The sequence below is a fragment of the Tinamus guttatus genome, unplaced genomic scaffold (genome assembly GCF_059628265.1).
Source record: "Tinamus guttatus ecotype Peru unplaced genomic scaffold, ASM5962826v1 Tinamus_guttatus_pri_ptg000048l, whole genome shotgun sequence".
In the NCBI taxonomy this organism is placed as follows: Eukaryota; Metazoa; Chordata; class Aves; order Tinamiformes; family Tinamidae; genus Tinamus; species Tinamus guttatus.
In genome coordinates, this window is record NW_028288582.1 from 9,117,559 (window position 1) to 9,140,726 (window position 23,168).

At 46.1% G+C, this 23,168-nt stretch overlaps 1 protein-coding gene across 1 annotated transcript; it reads right to left on the minus strand.

Moving 5' to 3' along the window:
* Nucleotides 1-3,260: 3,260 nt before the first annotated feature.
* Nucleotides 3,261-22,506, minus strand: HHIPL1 (HHIP like 1). The gene is made up of 9 exons (XM_088539758.1): nucleotides 22,213-22,506; nucleotides 16,803-17,449; nucleotides 14,443-14,586; nucleotides 13,237-13,565; nucleotides 11,334-11,460; nucleotides 10,509-10,654; nucleotides 8,356-8,437; nucleotides 6,354-6,436; nucleotides 3,261-3,772 (listed from the first exon to the last, which is right to left on the minus strand). The coding sequence occupies exons 1-9, from the start codon at nucleotides 22,504-22,506 to the stop codon at nucleotides 3,261-3,263; spliced, it is 2,364 nt and encodes a 787-aa protein (XP_088395884.1).
* Between the last annotated feature and the right edge of the window lie 662 nt (nucleotides 22,507-23,168).

Genomic DNA, 23,168 nt, shown 5'->3' on the forward strand with positions numbered 1-23,168 from the left:
ACTGGAGCATTTGTCATACGAAGAAAGACTAAGCGAGCTGGGCCTGTTTAGTCTGGAGAAGAGAAGGCTGAGAGGAGATTTGATCAATATGTTCAAGTATCTGAGGGGTGATTTTAGGGAGGATGGGGCCAGGCTCTTCGCTGTGGTGGCCGGTGACAGGATGAGGGGTAACAGGTGTAAGTTGAAACACAGGAAGTTCCACCTCCATATGAGGAAGAACTTCTTTACTGTGAGGGTGACAGAGCCCTGGCACAGGCTGCCCAGAGAGGTTGTGGAGTCTCCTTCTCTGGAGATCTTCCAAACCTGCCTGGATGCCACCCTGTGCCACATGCTCTAGGTGTCCCTGATAGAGCAGGGGAGTTGGACTAGATGATCTCTAGAGGTCCTTTCCAACCCTAAGCATTCTGTGATTCTGTGATACACTCTCCAAACTCTCCAAAACTCCTTTCATACTGCGTGAAAGCCAATAAACAGGAATAACATAGCTGTTCCTTACAGCTTGTAGTTAAGACAGGAGGTGATAATAATCAGACATGCTGTGGGGATGCAGCTCAGGTGCAGATCCCGAGCCCAGCCTTCGAGGGACAGCCTGCCAGCTTAATCACCTGAACACCCTTGGGGTTTCCTTCTGCCTGGCTGTGCCAAAGAAGGTCTGCGAGAGCAGTGCTGGTCATCAGCACCTTCCAAGGCCATTGGACCCACCACAGCCAAGCTCGAAGCGTGCTGTGGTGCTGTTGTCTCACATTCACATTTTTTGCAGTAAGTTTCACTGCTTGGCTACAGGAGTCAGCTGCACCTTTGAAAAACAAGATCTTTGGTGGACTCAACTGTTTCTTACCCAGCACTGCCACAGGCAGATGTTTGCAGTGACATCTCCCCTGAGTTGGTTGTCATCCAGCTCATACGTAACCAAGCTGCAAGATTGGGGGAGGCAAGTGGACCCTCCTCTGTCATTAAAACTTTCCAGCACACAGCGGGCAAGTGAAGAAGGTCCAGGAGCTTAGCAGTCATCATGGGCTACGCCCCTGAAGAATAAGCTATTCAATGTCAATGCTTACAACAGCCAAACGCTGGAGATCTCCCTTAACAACAGCATCTCTATTTCAATTGTCATTGTTAAAGAATGATTGCAATTTTCCATCTTAACTGCTTTCCTGGCTATGTTAAAACACTGCCCTAGGCAGTGGGATGGCTGCACTTGTGCCCCACAGTAAAGCCTAGACACAAAACTCCTCAGGGAGGTCATGCAAAAAGGAGCAAAATACCGACATGCATAGAGCAGGCTTGGAGTCTTACTAGTTTAACAGAAAAACTATAAATTCCTCAAATATAAATTTGGAACTCAGTTATTAGTTATTGAAGGGTAACTAAGGAGGGTTCTGCTGTGCCCAAGTAATTTGTGGGGAACTTTGTCTCTCCGATCCTTTGGAAAGAGCACAGTAAGCCTATTAACATTCAAACTTTTGCCTAGGGATGCGTCTATACTGCAGAATGCAGAGATGCTCAGGCTGCCTGTGGGCACCAGAATGTGAGCAAGTGAAAGAAAACTGAGTTCTTCGTATAGCTAATCTACCTTGGAGACGAAGAAGAGATATTTGCAAGTCTCTGTCTTTCTCTACCAATAAATATTTCCTCTGATATTTATGTGGCACCCCCATAACACCCTCACTATACACCCAGGGCGCACAGCTCTGTATTTGCAAAGCCAGCTGCATCTCTGCTGCCAGCAGTTGATCCTGGTGGGTTGGTTTCCATATGCTTTAATCTGTCAACAGAGCCTATGCCATTAAGTGATCGTCAGCTGTGGGCTGGTGGCAGCCAAAACCAGCAGCAGGCAAGAACTAGGTGGCCTTTGCTGCTGCTCAGGAGGTTCCAATGGGCTAACGTGGGAGAAGAGTAACTAATAGTTGGATCACAAAAAGAATATATAAGAACCTGGAAAGTGATGGTGAATATCAAGTATATTTCCTCAATATCAAAAAGAAATATTTAATGGTTATACCAGAAAGTCCAGTCCAGTCCACTATTTAAAACAAATTCATTTACCATTTTGTATTTAAGAGGACATCATCAAGTTGAAATTGTAAATTAAAATAAATACCCAAATTAAGATCTTGAGATACCGAGCCCTGCTTATGAGTTTTGCTGTATGCACTATTCATTTTACGTTTGCTCTCTCTTGTCTTTCTCATGGTTCTTGTGCAAGCAGTATCTTTATCACATTAGAAAAACTAACAGGTAAAATGTTGCCCATGGTAGTAAGACCCCAAAAGAGGGAAACATCTGTATCCAATTATTAGTGAGGTGAAAAACACATTTCAGACAAAATGAGATTTTTTAAGCTCTCCTTTAAAAACGTTATTGCAGGATTTTTACTCCAATACATCGAGTCTGGTCACACCTTTAAAATTTGGATGGAAAAGAGTGTGGCTGCACAATGCCAGAGAAAGCAGAGAAATAGGCACAAAGTGTTTTCAAGGTTACAACGGATTATGGTTCTGTGCATGTGCAAAGAGGTCTTATTTTTCATTTAAAATAGTGTAAACAGCAGAAATGCTTCCCAGGCAGTTGTCTGTGATTTTTTTTCTAAATTACTCCATTATTATTTCTAAATTATTCAATTATTATCTTTGACAACCAATAGGCTTATACCAACATAAGGTATTACAGAAGAATCATTGTCCTTTAAATAAGTGCATGGAAAGCTTACCAAAAAAAAAATCTGCTTTTGGATTTGGCAAAGAAAGGGGCTGCCTTCCACAGCGTGTGAGTCTCTGCGCTGGGCTGCGAGCGGCAGAGCAAGCAAAGCGGTGCCCAACTGGGCCTAAGAAGGGGTGAAATGAGGCCACGTTTGCTTCTCTATTTTCAGCTAAATATTGTGAAGCACGGCTGGGCAAACCTGGTATTATATTTAAAAAGACGGCCGGGCAAAAGGATGGATTATTTTTTTCTAATCTGTTGTGATGATGTTTGAGGGGTTTCTCCTTCCCCTTCCCATAGAAAAAAAATATTAATAATAATAAAAAATACAGATAAACCCTGTCCCTTCTGGGACATTCTCAAGTCACTACTTGGCCTTACTTTTCCCCTCAGTGCAGATAAGAGCAGCAGAGGAAACCAAGACACCTTGAGTGCTTGGGGCGGAAGCCACATCCTCCAGTGGAACGTCGTGCCCAGCACCCATGCTGCTCCGAAGGGGATGCCAGGAAACAGATCCATCCCATGGACGCATCCAAAGGCCATCCCATCCCACCGGAACATCACCAACCCTCCTCCTCCTCCTCCCGTCGGCGGCTGCACACAACTCCCGCGTCCTCCTCGTGGGTGCAGTCGTGGGTGCCGAGGCCGGCGTGGGCGCACTCGAGGAGGCCGCGCTCCCGCCCGGAGCAGCGCACGTCGTCCAGCAGGATGGGCAGCCGGCTGCCCGCGCCGAACTCCGCTTTCTTGCTGGCGCGCACGGCCCGCGGGAAGCCCAGCTGGCGGCACACCACGGCGGCCGCCGCGGCGCCCCAGCCGTCGTCGCACACCGTGCCCCAGCGGCCCTCGGCGAACACCTCCACGCGGCCCCGGTCCCGCTCGGGGCCCCGCTCGCCGGCCAGCCGCACGGCGCCGTCACGCGGGGGCCCCGACGGCTTCTTCTTCTTCCGCCGCTGCCCTCGCCGAGCGCCGCCGCCCGGACGGGGCCTGGGGGCCGCGGTGGTGGTGGTGGTGGTGGTGGTGGTGGTTGGTGGTGGGGTCTCCAGACTCAGTGTGGGGGTTTCCACTATCAGCTCTGTCAGGGGGAGAGACAGAGGCAAACGTGAGGTGGCGATTTCCTGACAACAACTGAAAATAACCCTATAAAAACAGCTCTTAAAAGCTTTCATCTTATTTGACCCTCGTCTTTGCTTCCTTGAGCCTGTTGGGGAGTGGCAACGTTCCTGGTGAGCCAGTGTTTCCTCAGCTAAACACATCTCCTTGGAGGCCTGCACCACTTGCTGCCTGCGAGCAAGGCTCTTTCCTCTGCCCCAAGACAAAAACATCACCAAATTTCCAAGGTTACCAAATTTCAATTGCAGGCAGAACGGCTGCAGCAACGCTATCATGTCAGGGCTAGAGCTTCACTGGGAGAAGAGGAGCTTCCCCCTTGGAGAGGTGCACAAAGGCATTTTGGAGACATGCACGATTTTGGCTATTCTCCTCGTTGCTAATGACTGCGCTGTCAGCAAGGGCCGCAAGAGCTCTGGCCTCCCCACTGTGCCGCATGCTCTATTCAGAGTAGCTGGAATCAGGGGCATTCAAAAAAGCAGATCTCTCTGGTGACTGGAATATGCAAAAGGAACGGGGTTGCCAGGACAACACATGAAACAGGATTTGGGCTTGTGTTTTTCTTCCTTTAAAAAAAAAAGAAAACAGCCTTGAACTCTAAAGAGCTTAAAATTCTTTACTGTCACAGTTTCCAGGCGTCACTGGACTTGTTTATTGTTCACAGGTACTCTATTTTTAGCTTAAAAATGTATTTTAGCTTGTCAAAAAGAAGTAATTTGGAATTGCTCCGAATCATAATCAGCTGAGTTGTGACAGTACCATATGCATTTGCAAAGACACTACGACTTTTTGAATTATATCCTAGATTTATCCTTCACTCTCATTCATCATTGGCTTTGCAGTTTAGGGACAGGAAAAAATGTAACAACCAAAGCCTTCTTAACATTACTTAATATCCATTGTCCCAAAAGGCAAAGCTTTGGGATAGCCTACTTTATCGAAAAGCCTCTCAAATATTCTATTTATGGTATGAAAAGTCTTTCCTTCTCTTGGAGCTGAGGTTTTGAAAACAAGAAAAACACATGCAAGTCTGATCCATGCACATCTCTGACTGATGGACCTAGCAAAGCTGTTAACAATTCTGGAAATCATATAATGATATGTAGGATTGCAGGAAAGTTAATGGTCACCTGGGAGCTGTTATTATATATTATTTATCCTCAAACTATTTATTAAATACATCTCCAAAAAATGCATTCATTCAATTAACATAAGTTGCACGCTTTGGTAATTATGTATCATTCACCATAAACACTAGCCAAAACAACAAAATACTTACTGCTACACATCCTTGTTTTCATGCTTCTAAACTAAAATGTTCATGCTTGGTTTTCACCTAAACTTGAATTTAGTTCTTGAACTGCTTGGAGGAATCTATCTCACTGTTTCTAGGTTTTAATTTGCCATAAAAGTATGCCTTTAAAAGAAATAAGCTAAGTAAAAAATAAAAAGATTTGGTTACATGTTTTTAAAAAACTGAATTATGAGATTTGCATAGAAAGTAATCCACATCAAAAAACAGAGACAGAACTAGTTGAACATGAGCAAAATTAATATCATTTGAAAACTGTGTGCAGAGCTTGCACATGAAGTACTTCCAAACGCATGTCAGCAGCTAATAATTAGCCTTGTTTGTTCCACCTTAAGAAATCTAATCTCATAAGGTGCTGAGTGCCCTCATTCCTTCACCAAGTCAAAGCTGTAGGAGCTGTCAATGATTCAAATATAGCGTAACACAATTAATATAATTAAAAATTAAATAAGAGTATACAAACTTCAATGTTCCTGCAGTAATATTAACTTAATTGCAAGCTTGTTAGAGCACAATGTGTGTAAATAAAATACATTGCAGAAAAGAAATAAGATACTGCCAAATCTAATTTTGGGAACCTATGAGGGCATTTAGTTTTTTGCTTTTAGCATAAAGAGCACTTGGTTTGCTGCAGATTCATCGACATCTTTTCCTACTCTAGTTTTAGCAGCACAATACTGCATTCAGTAAGGAACAATCAAAATTCCCTGGGGGGTTTGAGTAAAACCAAAGTTCACTCGAATAGCTGATCAGGCTGAGTCTTTTGGGATCATTTTCTCATCACATTTCTCTTACATACAGACAGCCGTGACTCAGACCTCATCTTGCTCAATGAGCTATTTCCCAACCCGTATCCTTCACCTCCCAAAGTGCTCCATACTCCATAAGGCACTGCAAAATCACTTATTACTAAAAAGCCACATACAGGATCTCAGTACTAAAACACTTATGAGGAGACCATGTTGTGCCTAATAAAAGGGCCCTGTTACTCTGCAGCGTGAAAATGTATAGGTGCAGAGCATACAGAGAAGGTTTCATCTGGACAGGAGCAAGGAAATCACTCCTATCCTCGATTATGTGAGCAAACTCCTCATCTTCAAAACACCTGGCAAAAATTTAGAGGCTACTTGGAAGACTGACATTCTGGGTGGTCTCCAAGCATCCAGAGATAGTACAAGCTCTGAGTTCATAGTCACTGCCAACTAACATAAGAAGCAGCAACAACGCCACTTACTCTCCTTTGGCACAAACTTTATGAGCTTGCTTTTTACTTTCACTGGCAAAGGCTCAACTCGGCATTTTCCTGGTGGTGCTCTCCTGTGAAAAAAAAGGGACACAGACGGCGAACAATTAATTCCTTTCCAGTGGCGTCATGAGCCCTTGCTTCCAATTGCTTTTCAACTACTAATGCTCATTGGGGGGAAGCGAATAAATAAAAAAGTCTGTTTAAATGATCCAAATAATCTCTTATAGTAGAAAACATAATTAAACAACCACATATCTCCATTGATCAAAGTCCAAATCTTCACCAGTCAATGGAGTCTGCTGGCTGTGTTTTCACTTGCCATTGATGAATCCATTAAGAAAAAAAAAGAAAAAAATTGGCAGACTCAAGGAATACAGAAGGAGATTAATCAAGTTGAAAATAGAGATCATAAAGCTAGACAATATATATTGAACATGATACCAAAATCATATGTGCACAAGTTTTCAAGCTGTCTTAAGAGTAGCACTATGACACACTAATATCCATATATTACTAACATAAAGGAAAAAGAAAAGACTTCTCCTTTTATCACAGGTAGGTGAAAAATTTTCTATGGAAAATAAAGAGTTCTGTGATTTGTCACTGTCAGTGAGGTATCATTTTAGTAGTTCCAAAAATGCATTACTTCAAACAAGACATTATTACCCTAAGTGCCTCCTACAGAGGCTTTCTCTTAAAATGACACATTACTTTGAATGAAATTTGTCTGTCATAGAAGTACATTTTGCTCCTGCGAAGTTACAATGAGTTCATTGCTTTTTCTTGCCATGGTTGTCTTGCTCATCTGCAGGGTTTTTTGCAAGATTTCCAAAACTGTTTCAAAAATGGTATTCTACTTCCATTTGGAAAACATAACTCCTGTGCAATTTGCATAGCTTGCATTTCTGTCCACAAACAAAGAATTTGTCTCTTGACCACTCTCATAGAGACATTACATAGTTTTATAAATTTTCCTGGAAGTTCTTTCTTTTTCCTATTCTATTCCTATATTCCACACTTTACTAAAGAGACTTCTTTTTAAATTTAAGCTTATGATTGTCTTTTCATTTCTGCTTTTTTATTTTTGTAGAAATTGTGCAATGCAGGCCTCGACATACATTTTACAGGAACTATTCCACTGCATTAGGTAATGGAAAATGCTACTGTCAGAGGACAAGTCAGAGGAAAAAATGAGGAAGTTCTGGGGCTGCTTCCAACATATAAATAGAAAAGTGAGTTGACTTCAAAACAATGCTCAGATGGCTAAAGTGGTAACTTTAATGCATTAAAAAAAAAGAGCAAAAGCTTACAAAGTCTCATTCTACAGAGCTAGATGAAAGTACTTTGGGATTTGGCCAGTAATAATAATGTTTAATAAACAGGAAGCTGGAAAAAAAAAAAAAGCTGTAAGTCTTCCTGTAAAACACTATTTTTCCCTGCCTTACCCAGTCTCAGTTACAAGCACATTGGATTCAGAGGGAGTAACAACAGTCTTGGAGAGGACAGTGATTTGGACATGAACTAAAACACAGAAAAAAAGTGTAATTTTTTGACTTTTTAAGTATTCTTTCTGCTTTGCCCAAGACAGCCCTACAGCTCATGTTGGGCCATCTTCAAATGTAGCTGTGGGCATGGGGCTCTCATGAGTGATGGAGCAGGACTGAGAAAAAAACCTTGACAAAAACTGCTTCATTGCAGACAGGAACCTCAGGAAACTTTGCCTGGGAAAGACAAGTCACCCATAAGATACTTCTCCAGCTTTCAGGAGCAAATCTCCCAGCCAGCACAGTGCTGACAAGCCACACAAGGAACCAGTGGGTGAACATTGGTCAATGTAGCTGCTAATGATTTCGGGAGCAGAGCAAGCAGCTCCAGCCATTCCTAGACCTGGCTCGACAAAGGGGCTGTTTCCTTGGTCAACATCAGTTACCACATTTGAGCCCAGACCCAGAGCACCAAAGCTGAGCTTTGCCATAGGAACATCTCCTACCTAGAGGTGTCCACCACTTTGTAAACCACTCCAGCACGAGCAGTAGCACTTGGTATGCCGGTAGACATGAAGTAAAGCTCCCCTAAGGAAAGAGAACCAAACACACACAGCCATGAGCACTTTCCATGGAGCTTCAGCACTGTTCAGCCCAAAGGCACCACCTCTGCCTCGCAGGCCAGAGAGCATCAAGAAAGCTGAGACTGAAGCAGGGATATCTGGTTCCAAAGCAAACCCCATGGGTTTATATCTGGGTTTGAATATTTCTGAGTAATGAAGGGCCACATGCATTCCAATGGCATAAAAAATGCCCAGTGAGTGTGCACAGTAACATATTATTATGAAACACTATTTTGACAAATTTCCACTGTCCAGACTTTAGCTGTCATCTCAGTCAAATTTGTGTTCTTCAACTTCACTAATGCAAAATAATCAAACCCTGAATTTCATTTGTCAAAACATAATGAAAGGAAATTAATACTGTTTACAACTGTCTTCTGCTCCTTTTGATTAAGTGCTGCTTTGGGGTGAATTACAGAAGAAAAACATATTTTGCTTTTGCTTCCCTAGCTCGCTCAAAAGTGAGATGTATCTCACAAAAAAGGTATGTGAACTTGCCGCAGCTCTGTCAAGCCATGCGGGCAGGGCTGGACCTCCAGCCAGACAATTTCCATCACTATTTATCTGAGGCATTTTCTCTTAACGGGGTTTCCATCCCTCTGCTCCGGCTGTGCCGAGGAAGCCAGCATTGCGCTCCTGGCAGCACAAGCAGTCCCTCCGGCGCTCCCCTTCCACATCTGCCAGCACAAGTGCTTGTGCGGTGCAATGAAAAAGGACGGGGAAGCTGATCAGGCTGAAAGAAAAAAAAAATTGAAATATTTTTCTTAAAAGGGGGAGTTGGGCTAAGGAGACAACTGAGACCTGCTAAGTGAGGGTAGGAGGAGGCTCAAAGGAGAACAGAAAAGAAAAAGGAGCAGCCTTAGTCCAAATAGTGATGTGAAATATTCCTGGCAGTGTGTCCCGCAGAGCAGGAAGGTGCACTTCTCCATCTTTTTTTCCTGGAAATTATCAGGCAGAAATTATAAGCATTAAAATAAATGGCATGATAAACTCAAAAAAACAGACTCCCCATGCAGCAAAAAGGTGCAAGACTGGTCACTGAGGATAAAGAAAACTCACTGAACTGCTATCAATATTTTTTCCCATTGAAATAAAATAAATACAAACTAAAATAAATTGAAAAACTCCCCGAGAACAGACTCCTGGCCCGAGTTTCCAGCCACCTCTATTATATTTATGCAAACCATGTGTGAACGGCCCCAAGGCAGGAGGGGGCTGCAGGGAAGGACGGCGCAGCCGCTCGCCCCTCCTCGGGGCTGGTAGTAAGAACGTGCCTGTGCCAACACGTTCACTCCGGCTTCTTCATCTCCTCCTTTGCAAGTCACAGGAATTCTTTCCTCGAAGGTAAAATGTCTCAAGTCTTAAAAGTACAGCTAACTACATGCAAAACTTCACAGAGGCCACATCTCCCAGTCCGGTATGAGGCAAAATCCAGAGTGATGCAAAAATCCCTGGATCCGCAGCCTTTGGCGGATGCCTCATTCAGGACCTGAAGTAGAGCTGTCACTCCACCACACTGAGATGTGCAAAAATCCCAGGCCACTACAAGCAAGTTCATAATTAGTTGTTTGTTTTACTGGCTTTCCAATATCCATTAATGATATTAACAGATTTCTCTGTTAGCCAAAAGCACAAGCTTGTTTCATCACGCTCCTCTCACTTCAGTAGCAGCATACCAGCCTCCGAGAGCCTAAGGCATTTCACAGTGAAGCCTGAAGCTTCTTTTCTAAGTCAGGTTTTCATGCATTTGCCCTCACTTTGCACAAATTGCACCTCATGAGCCAGGCAGGGAATCACCTCTCCCAGTTGCTGGTTCAGTCACTGTGTGGGCCCCAGGTACCCAAGGAAGAGCATTTGGTGGTATTTTTATTTGGTGGTATTTAGTGGTTTGGTATTGGAGTGAAGCTGGGAGCAAAACCCACAGGTGTTTTAAAGACCAACAGACTCATGCTCTGTCACTTGCCTCCCAGAAGGAGCTCTCTCTGATGAGCAACCACAAGCAAACGGCTCAAAGTGAGATAACACTAACCACTCACCTGCTTCGTCTTCAGCAAAAGAGATGATATATTGATAATAGTTATTGATAAGCCCCGGGAACACACAGGTCTGCCCCGTGCCCATGCAGATCTCACTGTACTGCCACTCGCCAGTAGCGTGGTTCTCCTTCAAAGACATCAGCCGGCTGCAAGGCAAAAATAACCTGCATCAAGTAGCCAGGACGAAGGCTTATGGACATTAGTCAGAAAAATTAAAAGGATGCTTTGTACTCAAATTAGTTGTAATAGGAACTGCCAACGAGTGAATCTGACTCGAGCAGGGGGCACATGGATCACCTGAAGTGCAAGAGGAGAGAGGATCTGCACTGAAGTGCAGGAGATACAGGTAGAGCTGGGGAGAGGAGGCGAAGGAAAATAAGTGTCTCCTGCTCCATCATGGGTTTGTATCAGATCCACTAATGGGCAATTTAAAGTATCTTCTGTGTCTGGAAATGCTGAAACAGGAGGTTTCTTTAGGATACACTAGATTTTATTTTAATATGATTTTCAGGGTTTTCATCAAACCTCCTGTCCCCAGCCTTTCCTTTGCACTGACATCTTGTGCATCAGCAACATCAGCAACATCTGTGGCTGCTGGAAGATGAAGATTGCATTGCCGTGCCCCAACATGGAATAAAGATTACACAAAGCACAACATGTTGAGTCCCTTGAATTAAGCAGCTGGGCTTTGTACAGGACATCTAACCAGTATGTAGCAGCAAAGCCAACAAAGCTTAGCCTGCAAGAGCACCGGTAACAAGAGGCAGTATCAAAAGACGATGTCAGCTGGGGTACAGCTTAGCAAGCATCCAAAAAACTACTTACCCGCTCATAAAATCACCAAATATGTACAGGCCATTCAGGTTTGGAGACTCACAACCCCGATAGACATAGCCTCCCGTAACAGACTTCCCCATTTTGTGTGGATAAGCATAAATCGGAAGCACATCATCTGTGAAGGTGAAAAGACATGTGGCTTGCTGTATGACGCAGAATGGCTGTTTATATAGCTCGTGTGAGGCTGTCAGGATACAAACAGGTTTATTTGTCCATCTTCTGGTTAAATCAGCTGCTGACGGAGCCAAACTGGGTCCCCCTTTCACCTTTCCAAGGCACTGTTCAATAGCCCCTCTGGCTGGTGGCGCAGACCAAGGACGGGCTTAGCTCAGAGAGCCTAGGCTGCGTTTCACTTGTGACCAGACTCTATTAGTGGACAATTTCTAAACAGCTTGGCTGTTATTACCATTAACTTGGAGGTTACTTTTAGACATACTGCATCCATGCAGATGCTTGCCTTGTTTTGGTGGCAAAAGAGCAACAGTGATGGGTGATCCGGCTGCTGATGCAAAGACAAGTCAGATTCTGTCAGCACCAAGAGCTTGTGTTTCATCTTAACCTGAAAGAGCCATAAAATATTTATGGCAAGGCACAGACAGGATGTGGTATTGCCACGTCTATTGAAAAATGCAAGCTAAAACACAAGGGAGTGGGAAAACAGAGGGAGCTGCCCTCCTTTTGACGCTCTCTGAGGTCCTTCCTGGGTGCGTCCTCGCTCCCCGTTCCCCCTGGGGACACACGTACCTCCTGCCAGTGCTCAGCCCATTCCTTCCTCATGGTGTTTCTCCCTGCCCTGCATTTCCAATGTCCAGGCATGATGCTCAATGTGCGTCCATTCGGTCACGTCCTGACTACGTTCAGGGCTACTTGCCCCACGTCAGTGCCAGCCCATGGCCATGAGGCTCCCTGCACCAGGCACGTCAGCTAAAGCGGGTGCTTTCTCTCTTTACATGGGCTGTGACACTCTGGGGCTGTGACACTTCACTGTTCTGATAAGAGGCTCTCTGACGGCCTCAGCAAGCGTCCCGAAACCCTGGAGAGCTCAGCAAGGTGCTTACCACAAAGGCTAAAGGAGGCAGGAGAGCTTCCAAGGGGCTCTCTGAGAATTGCTTCAGCAAAGGAAGTACAAAAAATCTGCTCTGCACTCTCAACTTTTTAAATGAAATCCTCCAATCATTACCACTTCACTTACTTAGGAGAAAAATGAAAAATCAGAATCCCAGTGCAAATCAGGGCCAGTTCATTGGCTTCCCCAAGTCTGCGTGGGGATACTGCAGACGTGGACCAAATCAGAGCTTGCAACACAACCAGCTCTTCCTTAGCACGTGCAGCAGAGTCCAGAGAGATGTCAAATACACTGACTCCAAGTTTAAAAAGTTAAGAAAAAAAATAGTGCTTTTCTTTCTGGCTAGTTAAAAGAAAGAAAAGTATTCTGCACGTGCTGATACTTGTAAAGCAGCAGCGTGTATATTAGGCGGTCAACTTACAGTTATATATTGTTTTTTTCTTTTAAATAAGGACACTACTTCAGGGCTATGAACAAAATTACAAATTCTTCAAACTGCTCTGGCTCCTCCTGGAAATCTTATCTCAGGTGAGAAAGATGAAACTGTCTCTCAAATCACAGGATCACCAGGAAGACGCATATATGGTCCAGAAGCACAATATCAAGTACATTTAATTTTTCTCCTAACTCAACAGTAGTAGTATTTGGACTTCTAATATTTTTCTCCAGGCCACTTCCATTTTAGATGAAGACTGCATAGATTTACATCTTTAAAATGTACGTTTGCAACCAAGCAGCCAGCCTTCAAAGGCAGAAATTAAAAATGTATGTGTGGAAAATTTCCCAGTGGGAGAGGAAGGTAATTTAAACCAAACGCATATTTACCTATTGAAGAATTGGTGCAAAGCTTTTTATCGTAACAGCTGAATCCTTCCCGGGCCCTCCAGCCGTAGTTTTTCCCTTTCTCCACAATGTCGATTTCTTCGTATTTATTCTGTCCCACGTCGCCGCAGAAGAGGCGGCCCTTCCCTTCCTTCGTGTGGGGCTCGCCCCGATCAAACGAGCAGCGCCACATGTTCCTCACGCCGTACGCGTAGACTTCGGGGCGAGCTCTGGGGTCGTCGACAAAAGGGTTGTCTGGGGGGATCCTGTACAGAGGCCCCCGGTCGTTGTTGTCCACATCGATCCGCAACACTTTGCCCAACAACGTGGATCTACATTTGGAAAAGAAAGGGAGAGAACACAAGTCTCTCAATATGCCAGAGAAAAAACAACCAACCACCCCGTGGAAGCTCTTAGGGAATGATGGATGAGATGGATGAGCTCTGGCACTAATGGTAGCTTTGCAGGATACTCAACCAGAGCAGGCTGTGGGTGCTCAAGCTCCCACAAGCAGCTTAAAAAATGATGGTCTTGATCCCGCCAATGTTCCCACACACCAGCACACGACCAGCTTTGCTGGCCTGAATAAGACCACTCACGGGAGAAAAATGGGCAAATAGCCGGAGCTGGCAGGACTGGGGCTGAAGTTAATTTACTATTCACACCAGCTGCCAGGGGATGGTGCCCCCGCGCTGGAGCCGCTCTCCGCGCCGGCACGGGCGCCGCAGCAGGGCCAGCAACCTGGGACTAACAGGGCCGCACGCGGCTCCCTCGCTCCTCCGTGCTGCCGGCGCGCGTGCCAACCGCGCCAGCGGTTTTGTGCTCCCGACGTTGATGCACGAGCACTTGGATGGGGACCATTTCATTCGACATGGGCCGCTGAGCAGCCTTCAGATGGTAATGACCTCCCCTGCCCAGATGCCTGGCAGGCCTCAGCTTGTCGCTTGGAGGTGAACGTGGGGATCGCTCTGCAATTCCTGTTTCACTCACCCCTCTGTTTGCCAGAAAATAAAAAAAAGATCTCAGAAAAAAAAAGCTGAGAGGTTCAGTGAGTTATCGTTTCCTGCAGGAGAAAAGAAACACTACCATAAGCTCCTCTTTGGAGAAGGAGTCGTGTCGGAGGACTACAAGCACCCACACCTGAGCAAGCACCAGCAGAGAGACAGCACGAGACATACATGGTGTACATAAAGCTTTAGAGGCTCATACTTGTTCTGGGCGTTTCCAAAGGTCCCAAAAGGATCCCCAGCCATGCCTCCATCTCCAGTGAATATATAGAGATAACCATCATCTCCAAAGAGCAGCTCTCCTCCGTTATGATTGGAAGCTGGTTCTTCCACTTCTAGGATTATCCTAATCAGAAACAGCAACAAAGCATCATAAATTGCACATGTCCCAAGCAAAGGAGTGAGTAACACCTACTAGCATCCTTGACACATGTGGATAGCTGCAGATCAAGCCTGCTACATCTTTCTCAATATTCCTGTTACTGAAATTTTACTTAGGCATAACGGATTTCAATATCTTATGGAATTCCAACATATCTTCTAGATTACAGGAACATCAGATTGTGTAATAAGGAAACTGGAAAACCACATGACAGGATAGATGTTTAATTTTATTTTTCCTGTGCCTCTTCCTTCCTCCTTGCTGTACTTTAAAAAAAGAAAAAGGCATTGCAGTTCAAAATCAGATTGGGAGCTACAAGCAAAAGCCCTGCAGTCTATCTATGCATCTGTACAGCATCTGGCACAATCTGGACAGGCACTTTCAAGGACACAGAAGACTTCTCAAACATTAAATAACAGTTAAATTCTTAAAAAGAAAAGATTAAAGGAGAATTATATATACAGTACTTTATGAACTTAAAGAACTTTTAAAAGCATCATCATCAGCCTAACATTTTGGCAAAAGTTACTCAAAGCAGTATCAACAACATTAACCTTCACTGTGAAATCTAATTCTCTATTACTTTCATCTGCTTATTTTATTCATCTTGCATCTCTTTCTTAGGGAGGAAAAGGTGAACTGTGGAAAGGTATAACTTGATAGAACAGTAAAGCCACAAATACATGCAGTAAAAATTTCCAGGCATAACAAATGAAGCTTATTTTACTCCAGTTCTTTTAAAAGGACCAGATTTCACGCTGGCAGTGTCTCTTCATATCTGTAAAAATAGCTATTTATAATCACGTATAGTACCTCACCTTCAGAGAGTTTGTCACCTTCTAAAAGTACTGGCAGCTACAATTCCAAAAACATTGCAAAATGTAAAAATGACATTGGTAATACATAATTATTCTGAGCCCTGCTATTAAACTATCACTTCTGAAATAAAGCAGCTGTGCAAGAGCACACAGAGACTGCAGCCATCGGGAGGATCCCACAAGGAGCAGAAACTGGAGTCCTCCCAAGGAAGACTGAAGAAAACTAAAGCTATTCAGTGAAAACCTGCAGGTGCACAGACAGTGGCCCTCCTGCTCAAGCAAACCATGTGGTCAGGCCAAAGGACCTCGAGGGACAGTGTCTTCGATGAAGTCAGTGGGAGCCATGCCTACACAAGCACAACACGACCACAGGGGTGGGTTTTTGTACAAGCTTTTGCTTCAGTTGAGCACATATAGGAAACGTTACAAATGCAGAACACAATAACTTTTCATCAAGGCAGCACAGAGGTCCACCCATTCACAGGTTTACCTTCCTCACTCACTCTCTTGATGAACACCTTAAAGTTCTCTTTATCTGTCACCAACAAGGCCACTTACGTTAAATTGTTAAAATTGCCATATAGACCAGTGTCCCCCTTCTGTCATCGGGCTACATGCGTTTTCGAGTTATAATCATCCAGTGCTGAGTTTTTGGAAAGCACTTAATGCACTCTGTGTAACACAGTTAGTTACAATCTTTAAACTAATACCAGCCAAAGTTCTCTTAGAAGAGTGGATTTGTGGTTCTCCATATACAAATCTCTAATTATCTGTGCATGCTACTGTGGATGAACTGCAAGATCAGACTCATTAACTCAGAACCAGCACAAATTTAGAAACAGGGAAAGCTGTATTTCAAAAAAAGTGCACATAAATGGTTAGGTCGTACCTCAGTTCCACTGTCCATCTCCTGCAGCAGCAAGAGTTATAACAGCAAAGATTTAGTATACAGACCTTACAAAGATGCTCCACTTTAGAGCAACGAGGATGATTCCTTTCTCTATAAAGCAAAATCTTTATCTCCCTATAGGCAATACGTATTGCACTGTGTGTATATGTGTATATTCTCTATTATAATAACCTCTGTAACACAGAGCACCTGCCCTTATGAGAATGAAGCTTTGATGTTCTACTCTATCTTTGCAAATTTAGAATTCCAGTCATAGTGTATCTGTGCGTTTTGTCCTTTTTTATCCTGCCCTACATTTTGCAGCACTTCTAATGGACATGAACTGACTTGAGAATATAAAAACAATATTAAGCCAAGTAAATCTCATTCATTGTAGCTAGTAGTCCTGAAAAATGCACAAGCTGTCCTCTGAGATTTTAAATACATTTGTCAGATAAACATGTGTACAATACCTTTCAGAACCATGGTCCAAAGTATTCATGTCAGCAGGAGAAATTCTGAACTCACTGATTCGGATTCTCTCTTCATAACGAACTTCAACTGAATAGTAGACATACACTTTACCATTAAATTTGAATTTAGGATGGAAGACAATACCTAGAAAACCTCTCTCGTCTCCTTCCCAAGGTGAGGTGAGCACGGCTTCGCTGATGTTCAGAAACGGCTTTTCGAGCCGCGATCGGTCGGGGAGGTAGGTCCACACCAGGCCAACCTGCTCGGCAACGAAGAAGCGGTGGGTGCCGTCGTTGGCGTGCACCATCGCAACGGGGTTGCGCAGCCCGTTGGCCACCTCCTCCAGGCAGAGCTGGAGACAGCCCTCCGCGTTGGCGGTCACGAAGCCCAGGTTTTGGTTGAGATTCTCGTTAGCCAGGAGATGAGGAAAGCAGTAGTCTACATCCTCCAAGGACAGGTAGCGGCAGAACTTGGCCATGTTGTGCTCCAGGGCGATTAACTCTTTGTCTGTAGAGAGATACTGGAAAATGGACCTGCATTTTTGCCAGACTTGCACGCAGTAATCTTGGCAAAGCCCTGGGATTGTCCGCACGGGAGTAGAGGGATCCTCAGCGTCGTACAAGTGAGCTGCATATGGAGAGCACTCCTGGAAAGGGAGAGGAAAGAAACCTCAGGATATTTTTCTGGAACAGATTCAAAACAGATGAACAGCAACTTTAAATAGAGAAATTTCACCTTAATCACAACATATGTTGTGGTTTATTCTGAAAAATATATTAACAAAAGGAAAAGATCCTAGAAAAGGGGTTTATCTCAGTATTTATGGAAGTGATCTCTAATGTTCCCAGTGAAAGCTGGCTTCCACATGTGAGCATTCATTTATTCAAACCATAGCCCCTGACTCAAGAAAAGTGCCCCAATGCTGACACCCATCGTGCTCCATCACTTCAGTGGAGAAAAGTATTTTTCCCTCCTGGACGTTCTATTCGTTCACAGATTCATCCCAGCACCGTGGCGAAACCAAGGAGGTGATGGCACTGCAGCAATTACACCGAGAAGGTTCAAGTCTTGCATCTCCAGACTGAAGACTGATGGAGAGAGGCTGGCAGGGCTGAAGCTGCTGCCAGCACTGCTCTAAGAGCAACGCAGCAGCGCCGGGAGCAGTGGGGTGAGGAGGAGACAGGAGGGACGTCCGTGTCAGGACACTTGCACTGCCTGCACTGCCCCTGCCCCGGGCGGCTGCTTTAGCTGCCAGCCCAGGAGGAAGGTGCTTTGGGCACCTCACCAGGACAAGCTGAGCAAGATCTCAAAATCTTGTAAGGGTCACCAAGTTGTACAAGGGATGCTCAGATTTATTGCATTATGTACAAGATTTTAGACAGCACAAAATGCTCAGAGTCTAGACAGGCTTCTCTGGGAGCAGCTTGCTGAATGTGCAGCCCCCAAAATTCTGCCCGAGGGCTGAGGCAAGTTTATTTATTTAATTCAGTGTACTCCAATAACAAAGTCCTTAGAAACCTTTTCTTTCATATAAAAGGCCACTGCAATCCAGCCAAACTGCCTCCAAGTTAAAATCTGACCAGGCCGACTCAGTTCTCCTGCTTGGCAAAGGCTTTTTCTTGCAATAAACATACCATATTTTCCAGTTGTAATGCATCTTCCTGACAAGAATCTCAAAAATACTCTCCAAATAATGTAATATGAGTCAGTGGAGACTCAGTTATTTTCATAGCATAGATAAATAACAGAGGCAAGAAAGACAGGAAGCAAAACTACCCTTCCTGAATAAATTCTACATTTTTAATCCCTGAATGACATTTCTTCCAAGCAAAACCAGCTTAGTGAAAAAAAAAAAAGAGAAATCTACAGGGAGTTATTTCTTAATGCAGATTACACAAATATTCAATAGCCGAAAAGATGTAATATCCAAGATGCTTAAGTATTTAAATTAGCTGATAAGTACACACAATATTTAATTTTATTTTATTTTCCATTACGTACCATAATAAACTGAGCAGCCATATAACAGATCATTAGTGTACAATGAGCTTTCCTCCTGTACTGTCAAGGCATTCATTACAAAATGAAGGTTATTATGCCTTCAAATGAGCAGCAATTAATGTGGTAAAAAGGGGATTGCCTGTGACACAAAACACTGAAATTACATACGCAGATTGGCTAACAGCACTCCACTCAGTTACAGGAGCACTGAGGCACCAGGGACAGAAAAGAGCTGGATTATTTGCTGATTCTTTTGTTGTGACTGAAAACTTTGGCTGTAAAACACAAATTTAAACAAGACAGCAGGAAAATCTGAAGGGAGGGCTGTATCAGAGGTCATTCTGTGCATGGGATTTTCCACATTAAGAGAAAGCAAGCACTCTGTTTGCATCCCATAATGTATCTGGTTCTCTGGCAGCCTGTCCCAAATAAATCCTAGATATGAAAGCAACGTCTTGGCTTCAGTGTCAGAATTAACAGCAGCACAGAGGTACGATTTCCCAGTTCCTGTGCCATTGTGGATTGTTCACCTCAGCCTCAGTTCGAAGAGCAGTCTATGTTGTAGGTGACTTTTTCAATTCCTACCACATTCCTGGCAGCACATGGGTATTCATGGTGGCTCAGCACAGCTCAGCTCAGCATCACCAGAGCATCTACATACGCACTCCCAAATGACATGTGACGCTGGTTTGTTTGTTAACTTTAAATGCTGATAGGATCCAAAGAGCAAGGACACTAATGGACAGACGATCAATAACTTCAGCAGGACTAGAACAAGCTCACACGATAGAAATACCTCAGTAGAACTAAAACAAGGTAGTTGAACCGAGTCTCTCCATTCCAGGAATACAAAACTGGTTGTTTATCCGAGGAGCTGCAACAGCCTGAATTTGGCCGAACACCCACATCACACAACAGCTTATTTACTTTTGCTATCCATCTGGAGGAGCAATGCACATTCTCAGGAAAACATTCAACTTCTTTGATATAATTCCAGATGCTCCCTGTTGATTTCCACTGTTCCGGTCCACAGACAAGGAGGGAATAGAAAGTCTGGGAGAGAAGGGGCTGGAAGGGGCAAACCTGAGGGAGAGGTCTGCAAAATCACAAAGTGGCCGCCTACGGCCAGCACTGACCTGCTATTCCCAGATCCGGCAACACTAAAGCTAAGAGGCACTTAGCAAAACTAGCAGGGGATCTGTTTAAGACAGATAAAGCCCTCCCTTATGGGAGATGCAAATTTTGGGAATTTGCTGCCACCTGAGGCTGCACAGGCAGATGGTATCAGCATGTTGGAGGAGGATTAGGCAAACCTGTGGATAAGCCCATGGGTGGCAAAAGGACTAGGCAGGGCTGGCCTCAGCAGCCCTACGGGAGGTGGGGAAGGACCACAGAAAGCGGCCAGCCCGGTGCGCTCTTGCAAAACACCACCTTTTATGGCCACTGCCTGTATTAACTTCTCCTCTTAGGCCTGACTATAAGAAATCCCCTCTAGGAAGGGAGCCAGGGAAAAGAAAACAGAAGAGTTAAAAAACAGCATCAGGGACAACAGATGGAAATAGGGCATGAGAGTCAAAGGATCAGGAATGAAGGACTAAGGAACTGGACGAACAGCACTCACAACATCCCTGACTACAGCCATAGCACTTAACAAAATTCTACCAATAAAACTAAAACGTGATTATAAAACCGAGCAGCTTCAGTCTCAAATGAGCTGGTGCCTTCTTCAGAACCTTATCTGCACACTTGGGCTTTGCAGACTTCTCTGTAGCTAACTAACAGGGCTCGGGGAGAGCACATAAATCCTGGCACGCAGCAGCAGAAGTAGCACCGCGTAACGAGTCGCAGTGTAAGAAAAGGTAGGATCGCCCAACCACGAGTACAAAAAGAGACACTTGTCAAAGTAATTTCATTACATTTGAGAAGAATCACGAACTATGAGCAAAAAGGAGATATAAGTATTGAATAATTCACAGAAGAGCACTTATTAATTCAGGTGTAGGATATAAATTTTATATAGAAAGAATAAATGAAAGCAGGGGTGTTCTGGAGGCATTTGTAATGCCTAAACTTCCATTTTGTGCTTGCATGCCCAGAGGTGAAACCATTTATAGCCACGTCTCGGGCTGATGATACATAGAGCTCACTAGAACGTTTCCGTGAATCATTTCTTCCACGCTGAAACATTTCACTGCCTCTGAAGAAATTTTCAACAACTCTGACACACACAGGAGACTTACTTATCACTTCCAGAGGCAGAACGAGTGCCTAGCTAGCACCGCTAAATTTTTGCTTCCTATCTAAAAATGCTCTTTTGAATACAGTTTGTTTCAGGAACTTACTCAGTACAAGGCGGAACAAAATAAAAGCCAAATGTGTAACAGCTGTTGTAGAAAGGGGCTGTCCTTCTCTATACACTTTCAGTAACACCAGATTTCCCTGCAAAACACAAAAAGCAGGACTGCTCTGAAGGCACTTTGATCCCACCTCAGCACAGCACATGAAACTCCTGTCTGAATTAATTTAAGATTTACACTTGCACAGTGCAGAGCTGCCACCACTCTGTCTCAGGGGCATTTTCATACATATGAGGCCAGCCCTTGTCCCGGGGTCTGGGCTTGGCTCCCTGCAGACTGTGATCATCGTGTCAGCGCAACCGGTCACAGCGCACGAGCCCGGGGTGGAAGTTTCCTGTGTGAAGGACAGTTGCCACGGGGCTTGCCAGGCCACAGCCCCGCGCAGTCCCTGCACCCAAGGAGTGTGTTTTACATAAGCAGGTCCCCTCCTGAGTGTCTTCTCCACCTCCAAAGATCTATCCTTGGGAGGGCAAGGGAGTCCAGACACTGCACCTGCCCACGGAGCCGCTTCTCGCCGTGCTGCTGCGCACAAATTGCAGCACAGCAACATCCCCAGTACTCCTTGGACGCCTGCCAGGGGCTGCTAAGCCCAGTGAGGAGCCCGATGGCGGCTGGCTGCTCCCAGGCCCGCCACGGAGCACACGGCAGGGCTGACAACCTAGCGCCAGGTACCGCCGTATGTTGGCCAATACGTCACTGCCAGGGTCCACGCACTAACCCCATGTTTATGCACTAACACCCGGGCTGATGCACCCCTCTGTGCTCCAGGGCACCTGTGGCTGGGCCAAGGCACCCGCAGTTGTGAGCACAGCCTGGCTGAAGCACCCAAGCTGTGGTGGGGCACCCGCTGGTGGACCGATGCACCCACACTTGCATGGCGTGCCCATGGCCCCGCCGGTGCAGCCAGGCCATGCCTCACGCAGGAAGCACCCGCGCGCAGCGCAGCGCACCCAGCGCGCACGGTGTCACCGCTGACGTGCCCCACGCGCGGGCTGCAAGAGCCACTCCTGCCGGGTGCATCCCGTGTCGCCGCGGCCAGCGCGGGGCTCACCTGGCACAGCAGGTCCTGCAGGTGCCCGGCGCACGCGGCGTACGCGGGCCCGTCGAGGCGGGCGCTGAGGCGGTAGAAGCGCTGCAGCAGCGCCCCGTCGCGCCGCTCGTCGCAGCAGCCGAAGGCCCCGTAGCGGCGGCAGAAGGCGAGCGGGCGCGGCGGCCGGAACGGCGGCTTGAAGTCCAGGCACTGCGGGTGCGGCCGCGACGGCGCCGCCGCCAGCGCCGCCAGCAGCAGCCAGAGCGCGGCCCGCGCCGCGGCCGGGCCCCGGCGCCCGCGGGGACGGGGCCGCATCGCGCCCCGCGCCGCCCTGCGCAGCGCTGCGGCCGCCGCCGTCCCGCCCCGCGCGCCCCGCGCCGCCCCGCGCGGCCCGCCCCGCCCTGCCCCGCGCGCACCGCGCGGACACGGGCACCGGCAGGGACACGGGACAAGGGCACCGACACGGGCACCGACAGGGACACGGGCACCGACACCAACATGGGCATGGACACGGGCACCGGCAGGGACACAGGACATGGGCACCGACACCAGCACTGACACGGACACGGGCACCGACACCAACATGGGCATGGACACGGGCACCGACAGGGACACGGGACATGGGCACCGACACGGGCACCGACAGTGACATGGGCACCGACACCAACATGGGCATGGACACGGGCACCGGCAGGGACACGGGACATGGGCACTGACACCAACACGGACACGGACACCGACACCAACACGGACATGGATACCAACACAGACATGGGCACCGACACCAACACGGACATTGACATGGACACCAACACGGACATGGGCACCGACACCAACACCAGCACAGACACGGGCACCAACACTGACACGGGCACCAACACCAACACGGACACCAACATGGACATGGGCACCAACACCAGCACTGCCACTGACATGGGCACCGACACCAACACGGGCATGGACACAGGCACAAACAT